Source organism: Cryptotermes secundus, unplaced genomic scaffold, assembly GCF_002891405.2.
Source record: "Cryptotermes secundus unplaced genomic scaffold, Csec_1.0 scaffold17, whole genome shotgun sequence".
Classification (NCBI taxonomy): domain Eukaryota; kingdom Metazoa; phylum Arthropoda; class Insecta; order Blattodea; family Kalotermitidae; genus Cryptotermes; species Cryptotermes secundus.
Genome location: NW_019729207.1, coordinates 77,974 through 96,966, shown reverse-complemented (window position 1 = coordinate 96,966; position 18,993 = coordinate 77,974). Strand labels below are relative to the sequence as shown.

The 18,993-nt window shown below is 46.0% G+C and overlaps 1 protein-coding gene across 1 annotated transcript in view; it reads left to right on the top strand.

The window, feature by feature from the left end:
* The window catches only part of LOC111865348 (mothers against decapentaplegic homolog 6), a 113,077-nt gene that overhangs the window by 62,614 nt on the left and 31,470 nt on the right, over nt 1-18,993 (top strand). Inside the window, exon 3 of the mRNA XM_023853285.2 lies at nt 10,679-10,747. Coding sequence (XP_023709053.1) covers nt 10,679-10,747 — 69 coding nt within the window. The remainder of the gene's footprint in view (nt 1-10,678; nt 10,748-18,993) is intronic.

The following is an 18,993-nucleotide window of genomic DNA, read 5'->3' as shown; positions in this document are numbered from 1 at the left end:
TTTTTTTTTAAGATTTGAACCATTGTGCTCGAGGACCGCGGTGTTTTGATCATCCGAATTTGAGAGGCAATTTAGGGGGCCTTTAGAGTGAAAGCACGGTAGCGTAGTTGGTTGAGGCACTATGCTACAAGCCGGAAGGTCGCGGGTTCGAGTCCCGATGAAGTGGATTTTTTTCAATTGACCTAATCCTTCCAGCCGCACTATGGCCCTGAGGTCGACTCTTCCTCTAACAAATCGATACAAGGAAGCTTCTGGTGGTAAAGAGCGGCCAGCGCGAAAGGCTGACAGCCTCACCTCCATCTGTGAGCCAGGTGTATAGATAATCTCACAACCGTGTGGGCCTTCATGGCCTGTTACAGGGGTAGCTTTACTCTTTTAGAGTGAAAGGTCCAGTTTTGAGAAAGGGTTGCGTAAGAAGCGCAGAGTAGCAGTTGGGAGCCATATCGAGCATTGGTTGAAGACAAAAGGAGGTCAAGAAATGCGAATATATGCCGAGAGGTAGAGGTTTCCTGAGAGATTTCCTGAGGTTTGCCTAACAAGTGTGGCGTTGAAGAAGTCGTCTTCTGGGTTTAGGCACCGTGTATTCTTCGTTTTGGCCGACGTTCCTCCGAAACGTCGGCCAAAACGAAGAATACACGGTGCCTAAACCCAGAAGACGACTTTCTTCATAGTCATCGCCGTGAAAACCTCAAAACTTACAAGTGTGGCGTTCTTTATAGTACAAATCCTGTTGTGTATCATATATAGGATAAAGGTGAAACCCTGTGCTTAACTGATCAATCACTACGCCACGACGGCGTATGGGGAGTAGATATATAGACCCGCGTTTTCTTGACCTCGGTACTAGTTGGAGGTGAGTGGTCAGCTTCACGCTTTGGCCGCTTTACCCCCAGGGAAAGAGCCCCTTGTACCCATTGGATAGGTTAGGTGGATCCCAGAGCCAGTTTGAACGACCTGGAGAAGTGAAAATTCTTGACCCCACCGGGACTCGAACTTCGACCCGTCGGTCGTCCAGCCAGTAACCAGTCGCTATCCCGGTTCCTGCCACACATAGGATATATGATATATATAATGGGGGCAGTCTACACAACAGTGTTTTTATAGGTACTGCTGTATCAACATTTGTTTATTGGCTGCTGACGCTACATGTTTCGACCCTAATGTTGGGTAATCATCAGGTGTATAATGATACAAGTATTCTGGAATTAGGACGCAATTCAAGAACTAATACTAGTATTATTATACGCCTGATGATGACCCAACATTAGGGTCGAAACATGTAGCGTCAGCAGCCAGTAAACAAATGTTGATACAGCAGTATGTAAGTGTGTCGTTGCTTTACTGTAGAAAGCATAATGGTACAACTGTACAATAGTCACAACAGTTTTCTTGCACGATGACAAATCACAATGAACAGTCTGTCAAAGAAACATTCTTGCAGTTAACACAGATACACGTTTTAAGATGGCTTAGCAGTCGTGGAACAGACCCACTCACCAAGTGGTTAAGTCACACAGCTTTTAAATGTTAAAGTTATGTTATGTCCGACGGTTAGTCGGCCAGTCTGTCTTGATGTCAAGACAAGAGGTTTGTTACTGTCAGACAGTTGCGGGTTTGTCGATGTGGACGCGCCTTTTCTGAGGAGAGGCCGAGTATATAAAAAAAATTCCGTCGTTTTAGTCCGTAAGCGAACTACATCGAACGAGCGACCGCGGCTTGTTAGCGAAGTTAGTGCGAACTTCAGCGGATAGAAGGTGTCGCGTGGTCAACGTAACGAATCCCCACGGCCGTTAATTTCGGATTTCTAGACCGGAGCCGCTACTTTTCTACTCGATTCCTAAATTATCCTCACGAGGCTGAGTGGACCCCGTTACAGACCCACTACTTCTCAGAAAATCTGATAGCGCCGGGAATGGAACCCGGACTTCTGGATCTGTAGTCAGAAACTGATCACTAGAATACAGAGGCGGTCCGGAGAGGACGAATATGTCGTTTAAAATTGTTGCTGACACTCGCCAGCGCAGACATTCTCGTGTCCCCGCAGTTTATTGTCTCAGATTCGAGACTCTCGCATCCTGGAGGGCCATGTCACCGTATATATCACCCCCGCAATAGGGTTGCCCAGTTATACCCCCAGGAATTGGGTTCCCTTTTCGTCGCCCCCTGCGACTCTCAGGGCTACGGTAGTGGTCACGACACACTGAGAACTTGATACGATACTGCCGGCATAAAAAACATCGCGACCCATAATTCTTGTTGCAAGTGTACTCGTAAGCGGCCTCCGTAGTCTAGAGGTAACGTTCCCACCTCATGACTCGTGGTACGCGGGTTTAAACCCGGCGGAGGTCGTGGAATTTTTAAGGGCGGAAAATTTCAGGGAACAAGTCCTCCGGGAGGGACTTTAAGCCGTGGGTCCCGTGTCGTAGCTTTACGGCACGTAAAAGAACCTCATATCTCCAAAGGAGGTCACTGAGCCAAATTCAAGGACGTTTCCCGCCCAACAGTAGCCTTTAACGCCTCTGATAGATGGGGGAAGCATTATAGATACCGCCAAGCCAGTAGAGGCCGAACTCGCTGGCTCGGTCGGGACTGATGGTACGCACCAATGTCGGTAGGGTGTAGAGACTGGTAGAATATCATAGAGGGAAGCACAATGGACCAATACTGGTCTAAGTGCATGGGGAAACCCACCCTCTCCAATAACTAACTAACTAAGTGTACTCGTACACTCTGGGGGAAGATAACAGAGTTTATTTAATGTCGAAGGAAGGTTGTACATGTAGTAACCACTGGGCCTTAAATAGGTAAAAGAAACTAATTGCAAGGACCTGACAGCCATGTGAGCCGATTGTCTAGAAAATGTGGGAGCCTCCACGTCCCGTTACAGGGGTAGCTTTACTTAACCTCACCGCCATCTGTGAGCCGATTGTCTAGAAAATGTGGGAGCCTCGACGTCTCACTGCCAGTTACAGCTGTTAGAATATCATATCTCAAGGCAGTGAAACGTTTGGGATCCTTGAGGGCCCACGGTCCCGTGGAGTCGGCGAGGGCGGTTAGAAGATCGGTCCGTATCCTGGAGCATTTATTCGGGACCAAGAAGTGCCGTTTGTTTCGACATGTCCCTGTGACGAGCCGTGCACTGCCGGTGGTTTGTTTACGCGATGCTTTGATAGTCCGTTGCCTTGGGAGGGGGGGGGGTAGGCGCCTGCCAGTCGGTCGACATCGTGAAGGGCGGGACTCTTCGATCACCTGGCCACCCATCACGCTGCCAGCAGTGCACAATGCGAAATCCCCGTCAGAATGATATATTCAAATCTCGGGAACACAGCTCCTCTTGTCTTTCCCATCTCCTGCTACTGTTTCATCACGTTCCCCGCTATTCGCCGCCTCCATCCTTCGTATATCTCCCTTCTCTTATTTATCCACCTTTTATCATCTCTCCGTTTTAATTCCACCATTTACCTCATTATTCTGCTGCTACTTCTACTACCATTCTTCCCTCCTGTACTCTTTCTCTGTCCCTTCCTATTATTAGCATTGTCTTCTTCCATCGTCTTTTCTTTCTATCACTCCGCTTCCCACCAATGATTTGACCCTCACTATTGCGCGCTCAGTGTCTAGTAGGGGCAACAGGCTTCCTTCCGAACTGGGGCTTCAAATGACACCATCTTTTGAGTTCATTCATTAAGGCATAGTGGTAAGAATGTATACCGCGTGCTTTGACGTTAAGAAACGCATGTTTCTGTCCACATAATGTATTCATGTGTTTTCGTACGCTTCCCACAATAAGCAGCTGTTGTTTCTCGAAACAGCGTTAACAGATTTCTCTCTTTAAAGCAGACTGACTGACGGTTTTTTCTGAGAGGAGAGGGGGGTCTGCATTTTTAAACACATCATCATCATCATCATCAAAACACCCCATTTTGAGCCACAGCCTTCCTTGGAAAATTCTGCAATACTAGTCTAATTGTACCATCCGGTTTTCACGTCTTTGGATTTTGCAGCAGTATTTTTTTTAAAGAACAAGGTTGTCAGCCTTGCATCCATACCTCCCCCCCCCACAAACTGTGGGACCGGGTTATTGCATTTATGTCTCCCAGTGATAGGGTGGCCCAGTTTGGCTGTCAGTCTTACGACCGTTCAAGTGAGTAGACTGCCGTTGTAACGAAAGCTACTAATGATAGGACATGATAAGCCGTACTGAGTCAGGACTGACAAAAGCCTTGTATGTATTATACAATACGAATAGTTAATAACAAATATGATGTAAATAATTGTACATACTGACAATTGACTTAATGCTGCTGTGAATCTGACAAATGATAGGCCCGTCCTCTCGTCAGAGAGAGCGCCCCGCATGGACAGGACAGAAACTTTCGAACAAGAAGAAATATTCGACTCCAAGACGGACAGACAGACTTACCGCCAGTCGAATGTGACTTTGACTTGGTGGCCCAATTATACGTTCAGGCATTGGGTTCCGTTTTCATAGCCTAGGCTCTCAGGGTTGCGGTGGAGGTATTCTGACTAGGCTCCACGCAAGATATTTTAAAATATTATTTAGACGAATTTCAGCCCAATTACATCAACAACCAACAGCAGCCCCGAATACGAAATCCTGGAAATCACGGAAACCGCAGGTGATGACCATAGAACAATTGCACACAGAGTGTGGACTTCGTTGAGCGCTTGTCCAGCTGACGCCTGGGGCAAGTGAACCCGACAGACAGGACGCTACGACGCGACGGCGGATAAATAGAAAAGACGCATGTATTTGCTTCATCACAACTCAGACTCGTCACCATTTTCGGGAGACAGATCTTCATCACCATACTCAACTGCCTGCGAAGTTGCACCTGTGCAAATTATGCCAACATCAGTCTTCCAGATAGAGAACTTTGCATGCGGTTCAAAGTAAGCCATGGTTCCCGAGAACCCTGCAAATAAACTTCATCAACCACGAGAACTGCTCTTGGCAGTGGGAGCTCTATCCCCGCAGACAAAGCGGCTGGGGCGTGAGGCTGATCCATCATATCTGTCCAGTGCCGAGAATATGAATGGTGGAACTATACCTCCACTCTGCAACACGTCTTCATGGAGTTTGCTTAATTAATTAAGCGCAGGGACATCTTCACTATATAGGCAAGATTGTAGTCACGGGATTGACTCCCCCCCTCCATATCAGTAACCACTTGGCTTCCAAGTAAAAATTGTCCCTGCCCTTAACTCATTAAGCACTACGCCATGAACACGCATGAGGGAGCGGATCTATAGATCCATGTGTTCTTGATCTCGGCACTAGTTGGAAGCCACTGGCTAGCTTCACGCCCCGGCGAACGAGCCCGCAGTACCCACTGGGCAGGAGGTTGGGTGGACTTAGGAGCCGGTCTGGACGACGTGGAGAAGAGAAAATTCTTGACCCTACCGGGACTCGAACTCCGACCTGTCGGTTGTTCAGCCCGTAGCCAGTCGCTATACCGACTGCTCTATCCCGGCTCCTCTTGGCGTCCCAGTGCTTACAGAAATGAAAGTTGGAGAACGAAACCATTCACTGGAGTTGAACTTCTGTACTTTAAAAGTGTATAAGTTTGAACTTTATTTTATTCTAATTTATTTTAATCAAGGACATAACCGCACATAACAAGGTGCGTATGGTTTATCACACGTCCACATTCGTCAAAATGTGGATTTCCTAATGATAATGGTGACAACAAATCATCATACGGATCCATATTGAGACAATTCAAGAACTTTGTTTGATTTTCTTGTAACGCCTGATGATGACCTAGCAAAGGTCGATACATGTAGCATCATCACCTTTACATAACAAGTAATGTTGATGCGCCAGTATCTGTTTTCATCTTCATCTGAAGATATTTACGTTGTGTTGCTATCCCCATTTACGCTTTTATCTAATGCACAGCAGGATGCAAACCATAAAGATTAGATTTTTTATTGCGGAAAAAATTATTGTAAATACAAAAAAGGCCTAGGCAGTGCCCATCCGGCCTTATGTAGCACATTCTTATAAAAGATTAGAAATTCCTCTATCCGACAAAGAGTGATCTATAGTCAGGCACGTTTTTTGAAGTTCTTCGGGAGGTTTTGTATGTGTTATTTACCCACCAAAGAAGATCAGTTTTGACAATATAAAATGGCGGATTCTCAAGTTAACGCCGCTGTCGTTATTTCACGCTGTATATCATCGAATCGTAGGACGAATTGGAATGAATTTGGAAGCAAACGGCCGTGGCATAATCTAGGCATTTACCAGTAGCGGCCGAAAAAAAAAACCCCACAAAAGTCATCATCTCGAATAAAATCCGACAGGAGTAGGAACTTAGGAATGTAACGTCGTGTAAAGCCACCTGTTTTCACGCTGATGTCTTGCTCGGCTTATTCAAGCCTGAAGATGGAGGTGATATGCCCCTCCGAAACGCAGGTTGACTTTTCAGCGGGCTACACGGCGTTGTATCCAAGAAGTTCGTGTCCTTCATTAGCCACCGGTGTGAGAACCACACGTCCTGCAAAAGTGTACAACGTTAGCGCTGTGTTCGGATAATGGGATTGCTGATGAATTGAAAAGGATTTGGAAGGAAACCGTCCTGGCCTAATCGGGATACTAACGGAGTATATGCCTGAGGATAATGAGGAAAACCACGAAATACATCTAGAGAGCAGGTGCCCTGTTCGGGATTCGAACGGTGCAGTTTCCGAATACAGTTCTAGAACGTTGCGTGTAAACAAGCCTCTTCGGTGTTGTTGTTATTGTTATTATTATTATTATTATTATTATTATTATTTGAAATGCGGAGATGGTGCCACATGTTTTTCAGCATAATGCATTGGCACGTCTTGTGCTTGCCTAGCTAGTGACCTTGGCTGCAGACCGGCAGGAAGGCCATCTTGTATGCAGCAAACAAACATGTACAGAGGCCGCACCTTCGTCACAAGAGAGACACTTGTGTTACCCTCAGCCTGCAACGAGCTCTTTTAGTGACGACGCGGCTTTCGGTCTTTTTTTATGTTGGCGGAGACATTCCCTTGGAAATATGAATCAGGAGGGACTCCGTAGGAAGCAAGAAGACTTCATCATGGTGTCAAAATTTAGAAGCAGGGCACGTGTTCTGACGCTTAGAAATTAGAAGGAAGAACTTCGTTGTAATTTGGCCTCGTTCTGGACACAGTCCCGACGTTTAGGAAGTAGACGGAATCGTTTGGCTAGTGTTTGGCCCGGTTTGAACACTACGAAAATAACAGTGCTTGATCCTGCCGCTAATCAATATCAAAACGACGTTAAGCCTTGCAGCAGACTTGTAACTGTTTGACTTAACAATGAAGTGTCCCATGATGGCCAGAATAACGCACCAGCAGCAGCAGTAAACGACGTACCCGTCATCTCGTTAGAGAGGGCGCCCCACAAGAGCAAACCTGCAACTGTCTCTGACAGTTATAAAAGTTTTGTCTTGGGGCCCCAGATGGGTGCATGATACCAAGACAGACTGACCGACTAACCTCCGATCGTAACATAACACTGACTTTAAAAACTGAATTTCTCCTGAGTAGTATATAAAGATTCAGTTCGTACCTCACAGGAAACACATTACATCAGCGCTACAATGCCCAACCGTTTAATGCTGTGTAGGGAAACAGTCGCTGTTTATCGTGAGAACCATATGGAACACACAAATACACTGTGTGGGCAGAATGCAGAGTTCAGTCCGTACCTCACAGGAAACACATTACGTCTCCGCTACAAAGCCCAACCGGTTAATGCTGTTCAGGGAAGCAGTTTCTGTTTACTGAGGGAACCATACGGAACACGCATGCAGTCTGTGGCCATAACGCAGAAGTTCGATGTGTTAAAGCGGACTTTATAGGGTTAACTGGCTGTTGTTTGTAACGGACAAGCAGTGTATTTATTAGTAACTGAATTCCGTAGTCTTATTTTAATGAACGTCCGACTCATCCAGCAGTATGGGCTAGACCCAGTTTACAAAGTATATCCTTAAATATTTTGTTCCTCTCTTGGACGGGTGTTCGTCACTTGGCTAACTCCTGAAAGTCTTAACATTAATCGCTCTTCACACCTGCTTTCTTGCTCGTCTCATTCTTCCGAAACTTCGGTTGACTTGCAACGTGCTACGCGCTGTTGTGTCCCAGAAGAAGGTTCTCGTCATAACGAAATGTGTGAGAACCACACAAATCATGCAAACTACACATCTAACACACACACACCTCCGAAACAGCTGACAATAGGGTACGTGTGGATGTAACATTTTCACCCAAAATGACTTCAGAAATCGGCCCCCTCCCCCTAAAGTCACGGGAAATCTTTGAGTATCTACAGTAAAATTGAATTCACTATTGTTTCTTTACCGTATGTAAATGCACGGCTGTAGAGGCCAGGCCACTGAGATAAAGTAGCGCGTTTGGAAGCTTGAAGTAACACGCGATGTTTGGTTGAGAGCATGTGTTAGACGTACGTCAAGAGTCACTTGTGATTTGTTTCTGCTTTAAGCAGAAGCTTGCATAACCAGAGCTAAGATAAGTGCGCGGAAAATTAAAAACTTGTAAAAGTCTGCGGCCTGCTACATACTTGAGAACATGATAGGAGTATGTAAGATTTGAAGCTATGACAACGGTGGTTATGAATTGTTACTGTCTTTTGGGGTATAACCCCGTAGCTCTGGTTTCCACCTGCTTTCACTCTGGTATCTTCCTGAAGATGGAGAGAATATATTCCACCGAAACGTCGGTTGAATTTTAACGGAGTACATGGAGCCGGGATAGCGGAGTTGATGTAGCAACTGGCTATGGGTTCGACAACCGAGGGGTTGAAATTCGAGTCCCGGTAGGGTCAAAAATTTTCTCTTCTCCGCAGCGTCCAGAGCGGCTCTGGTGCCTACCCAGCCTCCTATGCAATGAGTTCGTGGGTAAAGCGGCAGGGACGTGAAGCTGAGCACTCACACATAACTAGAGCCGAGGGCAAGAAAATGTGGATTTATATAGCCACTCCCCATACGTCTTCATGGCGTAGTTCTAAATTAGTTAAATCTTACTTTACACTGCGTTATAACCCGTAAGTGGTAAAGGAATACATTTGAAACAGCACGTAAATGTGAATAGAATTCTAAGACTACCGAAAGTAATGTCCGTAACTCCATGAAACGGAGCCCTTCTTGGGAAGCCGGCAGTTGTGCACCTATTCAAGAACTTCCCAGCATTTTATGGTACCCGAAGGTTCATTACTGTGTTCTCAAGAACCCTCCACCTATCCTGAGCCAGATCAATCCTGTTTCTCAAAGATCCATTTTAATATTATCCACCCACCTAATTCTTGGTCTTGCTAGAGGTTTCTTTCCTTCTGGCTTTTCCACCAGTATCCTATATGCATTCCTCCTCTCCCATTCGTGCTACATGCCCTGCCCATCTCATCCTCCTTGATTTGGTCATTGTAATTATACTCGGAGAAGAGTACAAGTTATGAAGCTCCTCATTATGCAGTTTTCTCCAACCTCCCGTCACTTCATCTCTCTTCAGTTCAAATATTCTCCCCAGCACCCTGTTCTCAAACACCCTCAGTCTGTGTTCCTCCCTCAATGTCAGAGCCCAAGTTTCACACCCATACAGAACCACAGGCAAAATTATACCTTCGTATATTGTGGTTCCTGTAGTTCCTTTTGTATTTCCTTTTGGCTCCTGTAGTTGTTTCTGTAGGTCCTTCTGTCTACTGTAATTCTTTCCGTATTTAGTTTTGGCTGTTGTAGTTCTTTCCGTGTTTCCTTGTGGCTCCTGTAGTTCCTTCCGTATTTTCTTCTGACTACTGTAGTTCTCTCCGTGCGACCTTCTGTCTGCTGTAATTCTTTTCATATTTCCTTCTGGCTGTTGTAGTTCTTTCCGCGCCGAAGAGTACCTGTTACGTTAAAACGGTTGCGATTTCGCGTGTTTCACCCAGGCAGCCCTAGCAGGCAGAGTAAGCTGGCTCTGGCTCGCCCCTTTGGGGCCAGTAAGGGGGCTAATATTTAGAAATTCACTCTCTGTCTGACAGGAAACTGCGTCTCGATTTGAAAGACCAGTCTGCTAACGGTAACGCATGATGACAATTGGCTCGAATCCCGGCCGCGACACCGGTTATTCTGACTGAAGTTTTTTCTTGATTTGTCTCAGTCACTCCAGGTAAGTGTCGTGATAAGTACCTGGGTTAGGCCACGACCGATGCCTTCCTGATCCTTTCTGATTTCTTCATTTACCAGTTATTCTACCATCCGACGCTGTTAGTCACACGCAAAGCGGCAGTCACCTCTGTAGAACATCGTTCTTAATAATACGACACTTGTGTATATTTTTAGCCGTTGGCACTATACTATATTCGTGCTCTCTAAGAACCCATATGTTTTCGATCTATAATCGTGTCTGGACTCTGTTTTTCAGTCCGTGGAGCACGATATGTTTAGAAAACATAGTGATTAGTCCATGGGCGCCTCAAAGGGGCATCCTGAAAATCTGACGCTGAGATGTAGATAAGATGTTCCTCTGGAATTATCGGGCTCCCTCGGAGCTATGGGGCATTGCAACCCAGAAGAACTTGTGCCCTTCAGATTGTAGCTAAGTGTGTATCGCCACGCGCCATGCATAGCTTTAAGGCGTGCTCACAGGTTGGCGTTCTTTGTTTCAGACAGAGCACCAAGCGAAGGACAGTGCCCAGCAGTGCAGTGCCACGGGTCCCTCACCACCAATGGAGAAGGTAAGTCAAGTCGTCGTCATGGACGGCCGTGCGTTCCTTGTTCTTCTAAGTCAGAGAAACAGCATTCGCATCCTACCATGAAATGCAGTACTATTATGAATATTAAGACATTGCTAGTGGGGTGGGACCAAGTCCCTTGTATTGCGGCCACTTCTGGCCTATTGTACGAGCCCCAGATGATAGGTGAGGGTGATTGTGGAGCAATTGGTGGAATGAAGATTGGCAGGGGAAACCGAAGTACTCGGAGAAAACTTGCCCCAGCGCTACTTTATCCACCACAAATCCCACTTGACCAGACCCGGGATCGAACCCGGGCCGCCGCGATGGGAAGTCAGCGACTAACCGCTTGAGCTACGGCGCGGCCTTAAAGCCATTGGCTTACTTTGACCAATGTGAGACGTCCAGCCTAGTTGGTTATGTTAACTATGTTGTGAGATGAAATAGTTCGTTTGTGCGACAAGAAATGTGACGTTTTGTGTGAGATCTCATAATTGATTTCGTGTAGGAATTCTGAGCACAGCAAATGAAATATCTAGGTTAAATTAAACGTGAATGTGATTTTAAAGAAGTTGATTAACCTTTAAATCCCAGTGGTTACTTTATGTACCACCTGCTTTAACACAACCAAAACTCTGCATTCTGCCCACACGGTGTATTTGTGTGCTCTTATGGTTCTCACAGTAAACAGCGACTGTTTCCCTAAACTGCATTAACCGGTTGGGCTTTGTAGCGGAGACGTAATGTGTTTCCTGTGAGGTACGAACTGAATTCTTAAATGCTGAGATAGCTCCTAAGTTTTCAGTCGGTATTGCGTGCTTCTCGTGCAGGCCTCCCAATTTAAATTCATCAAAATTAAACTCACTTCTCGAGAGGCGCTCGGATGGTTTCTCCGAATTATGCAACTGACGCGAATCAGCAAATTCGTTTGCGTTCATTCTGGCTAGTGAGCACTGTTCAGGTCATTGATAATTTTCGTGCTCGAAACTGACGTTCCCGTACCAAGTTCTTTGTGCAAAATTATAACGTACATGTCGGTGCTCTGTCGATGTCGTGTCTCTTGCGTCGGACCGAGTAGAGAATGCCTGAACTGTGAAATCCACTGTTGTCAAGGTGTGCAGTAGCCGAAACAAATACGGCGATAACAATCCTGTGTAGCTTCTGTGCTGGACTGAGTTACATGTTATCGTATAGGGATTCGAGATAGCTCAGTCGATATAGCGACGGGCTTGGAGGGCTGGGGTTCGAATCCTGATAGGGAAAGAAAACATTGTTTTTTCTACAGAACTTCCTGACCGGCTTTGGGACCCACCGAGCCTTTTATCCAATGGGTGCCGGCGGGATTTCCGCGGGGTCAAATGGAGATTCGTGTTAGGAAATTTAGCTATAAGAACTCTCTCCAGGAACGTAAATATTAGGGACAAGCGTCGTTAAATAAAGGTTTTTTTTATTGCTAGTGGGGTGGGACTAAGTCTCTTGTACTGCGGCCGCTTCTGGCCTGCTGTACCAGCCCAAGATGATAGGTGAGGGTGATTGTGGAGCAATTGGTGGAATGAAGATTGGCATGGGAAACCGAAGTACTCGGAGAAAACCTGCCCCCAGCGCCACTTTGTCCAACACAAATCCCACTTGACCAGACCCGGGATCGAACCCGGGCCGCTGCGGTGGGAAGCCGGCGACTAACCGCTTGAGCTATGGCGCGGCCCTAAATAAGTGTTACAGCTGGTGGCGGGACGTTCTCATCATTGTCGGGCCACTTTCCGGTTTGCTTCATGATGGCCGGCCTCTCCGGGAGCTGATCCGAAGGATATACTGCGTGTGAGCAAGGGCGGCCGGCGCCAGGCAGCTGTCACGGCGCGACGCGACCAGACGCGAACGCTGCTGCGTCTATTGATTTATTCGGCTCTCTTTAGGTCAAATTCCTAAGTCACCATTCACACTCTCAGGCATGTCATCGGCCCGACTACAGTACGTCAATCCGAATTACACCTTCAAACGCATTATAGGGCAGTGGTAATTATGTGTACCACTTTAACGTTAGGTAATACCTTTCGTCAGATTTGACGTTCTCATGAGGCTGTCTTCTGGGATATGACGTCGTGTACTAGCATGTAATTCCCATCATACAGATAGAATTAGAAGAGTGATCGTTTCTACCCTGAAGAAGGAGGAAGCACATTCCGCCTAAACGTTGATAAGCGTGATCCTGTTACGATTTTTTTTATTAAACCACCGAGGCACCACATTCATCCTCAGACCTGTTTATAAATCCAGTTCGTACCTCACAGGAAACACATTACATCTCCGCTACAGAGCCCAACCGGTTAATTCTGTTTAGGGAAACAGTCGCTGTTTACTGTGAGAACCATACGGAACACACAAATACACCGTGTGGGGGCAGAGAGAGAGAGAGAGAGAGAGAAGAAGGGGGGGGGTTAGAAACTATATCTCCGATTTTGAAGGTTCCCAGGCAGTGCCCGCTTGTCCTTCTGGTAAAGATAGAGCATATGATCGGATTTTTAAATTTTTTTTTTGTTTTATATGGAACACACAAATCCTCTGTGTGGGCAGAATGCAGTGTTCAGTTCGTACCTCACAGGAAACACATTACGTCTCCGCTACAGAGCCCAACCGGTTAATGCTGTTTAGGGAAACAGTCGCTGTTTATTGTGAGAACCATACAGAACACACAAATACACTGTGTGGGCAGAATGCAGCGTTCAGTCCGTACCTCACAGGAAACACATTACGCCTCTGCTACAGAGACCAACCGGTTAATGCTATTTAGGGAAATAATCGCTGTTTTTGTGAGAACCATACGGAACACATAAATACACTGTGGGGAGAATGCAGAGTGCAGTACGTACCTCACAGGAAACACATTACTTCTCAGCTACAAAGCCCAACCGGTTAATGCTGTTTAGGGAAACAGTCGCTGTTTATTTTTGAGAATCATACAGAACAGAAATATACTCTGGGCAGAATGTACTTAATAATAAAGATGCCGGTACATATAGTAACCATATGGGGCAGTCGATGTAATGAGTAGGCGACGGGGTAGACAAGCAAGGTACCGGGGTTCGATTTCCAGAACGGACAGGAAATTTTTCTTCTCCCGACCGGCACTGGGGTCCTCTCAGCCACCTCTCCAGTGGATACCGGCCGTGAAGTGGCTGCTGCCTTGCCTTCACTAACTTATTGACCCATGTAAGCACGAAGTTCAGATATAGGCCTCACAGAAACACACCGACCCTCTTACGAAGTTCGATTTGTTAATCCTGCTGAAGGAAATAATCTGCTTTTATTTTGAGAATCGCATGAGAGAGAGAAACAGTGTGTGGGGGCAAATGCAAGGAGTTTCGTAGCAGGCTTTCATATAGTAACGCATAGCGGGTGCTGAGGTGAATTGCTCTGTAATTACTTGTACTTACGTGTCGTGTATATAAGTATTTAATAAATTCAGTATCCAATCCACACCCCGTCTATAGTCACACATATTTCGTGACAATATAACCATCTAAATTAAGCCTGCCTTTTGTTCTCGTAATAGTATCGAATCTGAGGTCTGCCATTTTTAAGCATTCCCCTGTTTTCACTACCAGATCATTATTTATTTTTATTATTTGTTGCTGAACGAATATTTAATATCTCTCGCTCCTCATTGTCCACAGCCTCGTTGCTTTTTGTGCTCTGGCTTGGACGTCAGTGAAAATTTCAACGGGAATTCGTAATTGCTTCCAAAAAGTTGCCTCAACAACTGTCTGACGTAATTTTATTCCTCTTCGACGAGGCATCATCATATAGATATGTAATTGGTGACTAATAATAAGCCGTGATAAAGCTCGGAGGGAAGGGATGTGGTTAATGGAGAATTACTGTAATAAAGGCATAAGAAATTCTATTTTTTTGGGGTCCCTGGAACTAATAATGCAGTCGGTTCGTTGTGCACCGGTCCACGGGGCGCAGTGGTAATGGGAGCAAGTTACGATGATGATTATTGGCGGGTCTGTCTTTTGTTTATGTCTAGACGACATGAAATTGTGGTCCCAACTAATTTGCAGTTCTGTACGATATACATGTCTCCCCATTTTTCACTTTAAAATGATTGAGATTAGCTGGTCATTCGGAAATGGAAATAGAAGTCTGGGAAGCTCTGATGTTCCGTCCCAATCGAGTTTAGCCGCTACAATGAGAAAAGAGTGTGCTGGTTGGAATGGTGACCGTTTTATTCTTTCGGCGCATAGTGGTTACTGTCTGTACCACCTGCTTTAACATACTGAAACTCTGCATTCTGCCCACACAGTGTATTTGTGTGTTCCGTATGGTTCTCACAGTAAACAGCGACTGTTTCCCTAAACAGCATTAACCGGTTGGGCTTTGTAGCGGAGACGTAATGTGTTTCTTGTGACGTACGAACTGAACTCTGCATTCTGCCCACACAGTGTATTTGTGTGTTCCGTATGGTTCTCACAGTAAACAGTGACTGTCTCCCTAAACAGCATTAACCGGTTGGGCTTTGTAGCGGAGACGTACTGCGTTTTCTGTGAGGTGCGATCTGAACTGTGCATTCTGTCCACACAGTGTATCTGTGTGATTGTGTAGTTCTCATAAATAGCCCTGTCTCGTGAAGGTGTCCCATAAATTGAGCCTGAAGACTGCGTGCTTTTCATGCAGCGCTCCTGATTTAAATTAATCAGAATTAAAGCCCTTAATTTGGAAGCCCCCAAATTACCATCGTGTATCTAATTTTTCAAATTTTGCGATTTTAAGTTAAAGTAGACCCTCGATAATCCGGCTACACTCGATTCGGTTATGGGGATATGAAAAATTCTGTTCACAATTGTTTTCATGCATTAAGAGGGAGATTGGATCTAGGAGCAAGAGGACTTTGAGACTATGTTGAAGACAGTTGGAGGGGCTCAATGTATGCAAGAAAATATCAAAGATTGGCTTCAGCTGGAAGAATGAGACCATGGATTTCAGCTTCTGACAGAGGAAGAAATTGCTGCACCCATATTTTTATATTTTTTATTACAAATAGCAATATTATTAAATTTTCCATTTTAATCTTTTTCCAAGTTTTTATTTTTGCATATCTTTTGCTTCCTTAATGCGTATGACCCCCTCCCGCATTGACTCATATTAGCGAAGGTTTGCTATACATTGAAAACGGGGAAAGTGACGTACTAGGCATGCGCATTGTACTTGGTCTCGCGTTTCAAATGTCACGACGTTTTGCTCGCGGGGGGAAACGCGAATGTCGCCTATTGTCATCGGTTGAAAAGGTCAATGTTTTTGTGATGGGGTTACTGAGGTGGCGCGGTACTTGTCGGGCGGCTCACTGGCGCCACCTGCTGCTGACTGGCACCTTGACCGCGATTTGTTGGCTGCCTGTCTGCCTACACGGGCATCCAGTATGTGCAATGGATTTCCTGCCTGCCTTGAAAGGAAATATCATTGCGTAATTTTTAGGGCGAAATAAATGAGCGTCCATCGCATGACAGTTGTAGAAATCGGATTTGTACCGAAATCGATCCATCGAGACACTATGCTAGAAGCCAGAAGGTCGCAGGTTCGATTCGTGATGAGGTCATTGGAGTTTTCGGTTTACCTAATCCTTCCAGCCGCACTTAGATCGTGATGTCGACTCAACCTCTAACAGAAATGAGTACCAGGAACCTTCCCGGGAGGTAAAGAGCGGCGCGTAAGGACTGACCTTACCGTCACCAATGAGGCGATTGTCTATAATATGTGGAAACCTCGACGTCTCACAACCCTATGGTCTTCCACGGCCTGTTACAGGGATAGCTTTACTTAAACCTCACCGCCATCTTTGAGCCGATTGTCTAGAACATGTGGGAGCCTCGATGTCTCACATCCCTATGGTCCTCCATGGCCTGTTACAGGGATAGCTTTACTTAACCTCACCGCCAACTTTGAGCTAATTGTCTAGAACATGTGGGAGCCTCGACGTCTCACAACCCTTTGGAACTCCACGGCCTGTTACAGGGATAGCTTTACTTAACCTCACCGCCATCTGTGAGCCGAATGTCTAGAAAAAATGTGGGAGCCTCGACGCCTCCACGGCCCGTTAGAGTAATAGCTTTGCCTTTTACCAAAATCGTTTTTCGCCTAAATGGGGAAGAAGATATAGTTGTATGGTTAAGCACCACGCCGTGAAGGCGTACGGCGGAGTGGAAATGCAGTTCCATGTACCCATAACTTCCACGTTTGCTGGAGATGAGCACCGCCTCCTACAGTCCCTCTGTTGTTATTGGCAGTTGCCTAGCGATGGCGCGGATATCTTTGACGGTTTTACATGCTACAGTCAGTACCAATCCTCATACCGGACATGAACGCAACGATGGTGTAGTGGTTCACGAGTCTGTTAAAAAGGCTTCTACCTTAAGCATTCGAAATATGCGCATTTACCCAACTGTCTTCTGGGATGTTTACCGACATTTGGGAAGAACATTTGTCCTCGATCTAAGAGTAAGGCAGTTGGCAAGAAGTAGCCATCAGAGCTTCTTGATGGGTACTTGCTTGGGCATATTTTTCGATCGTGAAGATGGAGGAAAGCTGTTGAACTTGTTCTAGGGTACACTTCGTGACATTCCAGAGGAATGGGTACCCGAAATGAAGAGTTTGTTGTGTTGAGGGAGGGGTTTGCTTAATGGAACTGTTTTGAAGATGAGTTAAGTTTTGCGTAATTTGACCTCTCTTCGTTTTGTACATGAACATGTACCTCGCACAAGAGATTAAAGGATGAGTTAATTGTGACGTCACCATCTCTCTTACTTATCAGCGAGTCCCTTGACACGTTCTGGCGCGTAAGAATATTATTCAAACGATGAGGTCAATTTGACGTAATTGAAGTTGTCTAATTTTAAAACATCATGTAACTTTTATTCAGGTAGAATGACGGCCAGTTGAAAGGGGTGTGTTTATTTCCCTTTTGAGTTTCTAGAACTGTTTGGTCTCGTGGCTTTTGCTTGTACTGTCTGTGTTTTTAGGCTTGGCCGTTCTCGTCGGAATGCGCAGTGGATTTGGTCGACCCTGCGACGTGAGATACGCAACGTAGGGGAATGTATGGGTTGTAGGAAGGCTTTAGTTTACCATACGTCATCCTCCACTCACTTCAGTACACTGCAGCTGCACCCAGAGTTTCGCCGGTAATCATATTTTTAATGCGCATCCCACTGGTCAGGTCTAAAAAATCGATCTTTATTTGTTGGCGTCTTAGGCCTAGCGCTCACATGCAATTTTTAGTTGGCCGATAGTTTTGCACGTCGCCGAGAAACATTGCGTTTAATGGGAGTGCACACACATCACGATAGTGGTTCCAGCAGTCGGTGAGCAGTTGGGTTCTACCTCAACTGCTCGCCGACCCAACTGTTGTTGTACACTGTTGTGTACATGAGCTGTTTATGGGAGTGCGCACACATCACGATAGATGTTGCAACAGTCGGTGAGCAGTTGGGTTCTACCTCAACTGCTCGCCGACCCAACTGTTGTTGTACACTGTTGTGTACATGAGCTGTTTATGGGAGTGCGCACACATCACGATAGATGTTGCAACAGTCGGTGAGCAGTTGGGTTCTACCTCAACTGCTCGCCGACCCAACTGTTGTTGTACACTGTTGTGTACATGAGCTGTTTATGGGAGTGCGCACACATCACGATAGATGTTCCAGCAGTTGGGTTCTACCTCATCTGCCCGCCGACCCAACTGTTGTTGAGAACGCCGGTGTACATGAGCTGTTATGGAAGTGCGCACACATACAACTGGAAATCGTGCACGGTTTGACCCCCCAGTCAACAGGTTGTGTCTTTTCATGCCTGTCTTCGCGCTCGCTCTGATTCTTCTAGTTGTAGTTTGTGGGATCAAAGCGTCAAAACGCTTATAGAAGAAGTGGAGAAGCGGCCAGCTCTTTATTTAAAATCACTTAAATAATATTATGATACTAATCATAAGGAGTAGCCGGTCACGGTAGCCCAACGGTCTAAGGCATGTACTGTCTTCGCTCGCTTGGAAACCGGGATCGTGGCTTCGAATCCCACTGAGGGCATGGATGTTTAGTTTGTGTGCGTTTTTCTGTGTTTGTGTACAGGTAGAGGCCTTGCGACAAGCTGATCACCCGCCCAAGGAGTCCTACCGAATGTGTAAGATCTAGAAAAAAACCGAAGGAACTGAGAAGTTCATGGAGGTAGGCCTAGACTCAGTGGGGCTGTAGTGCCAAGGGGGGGGG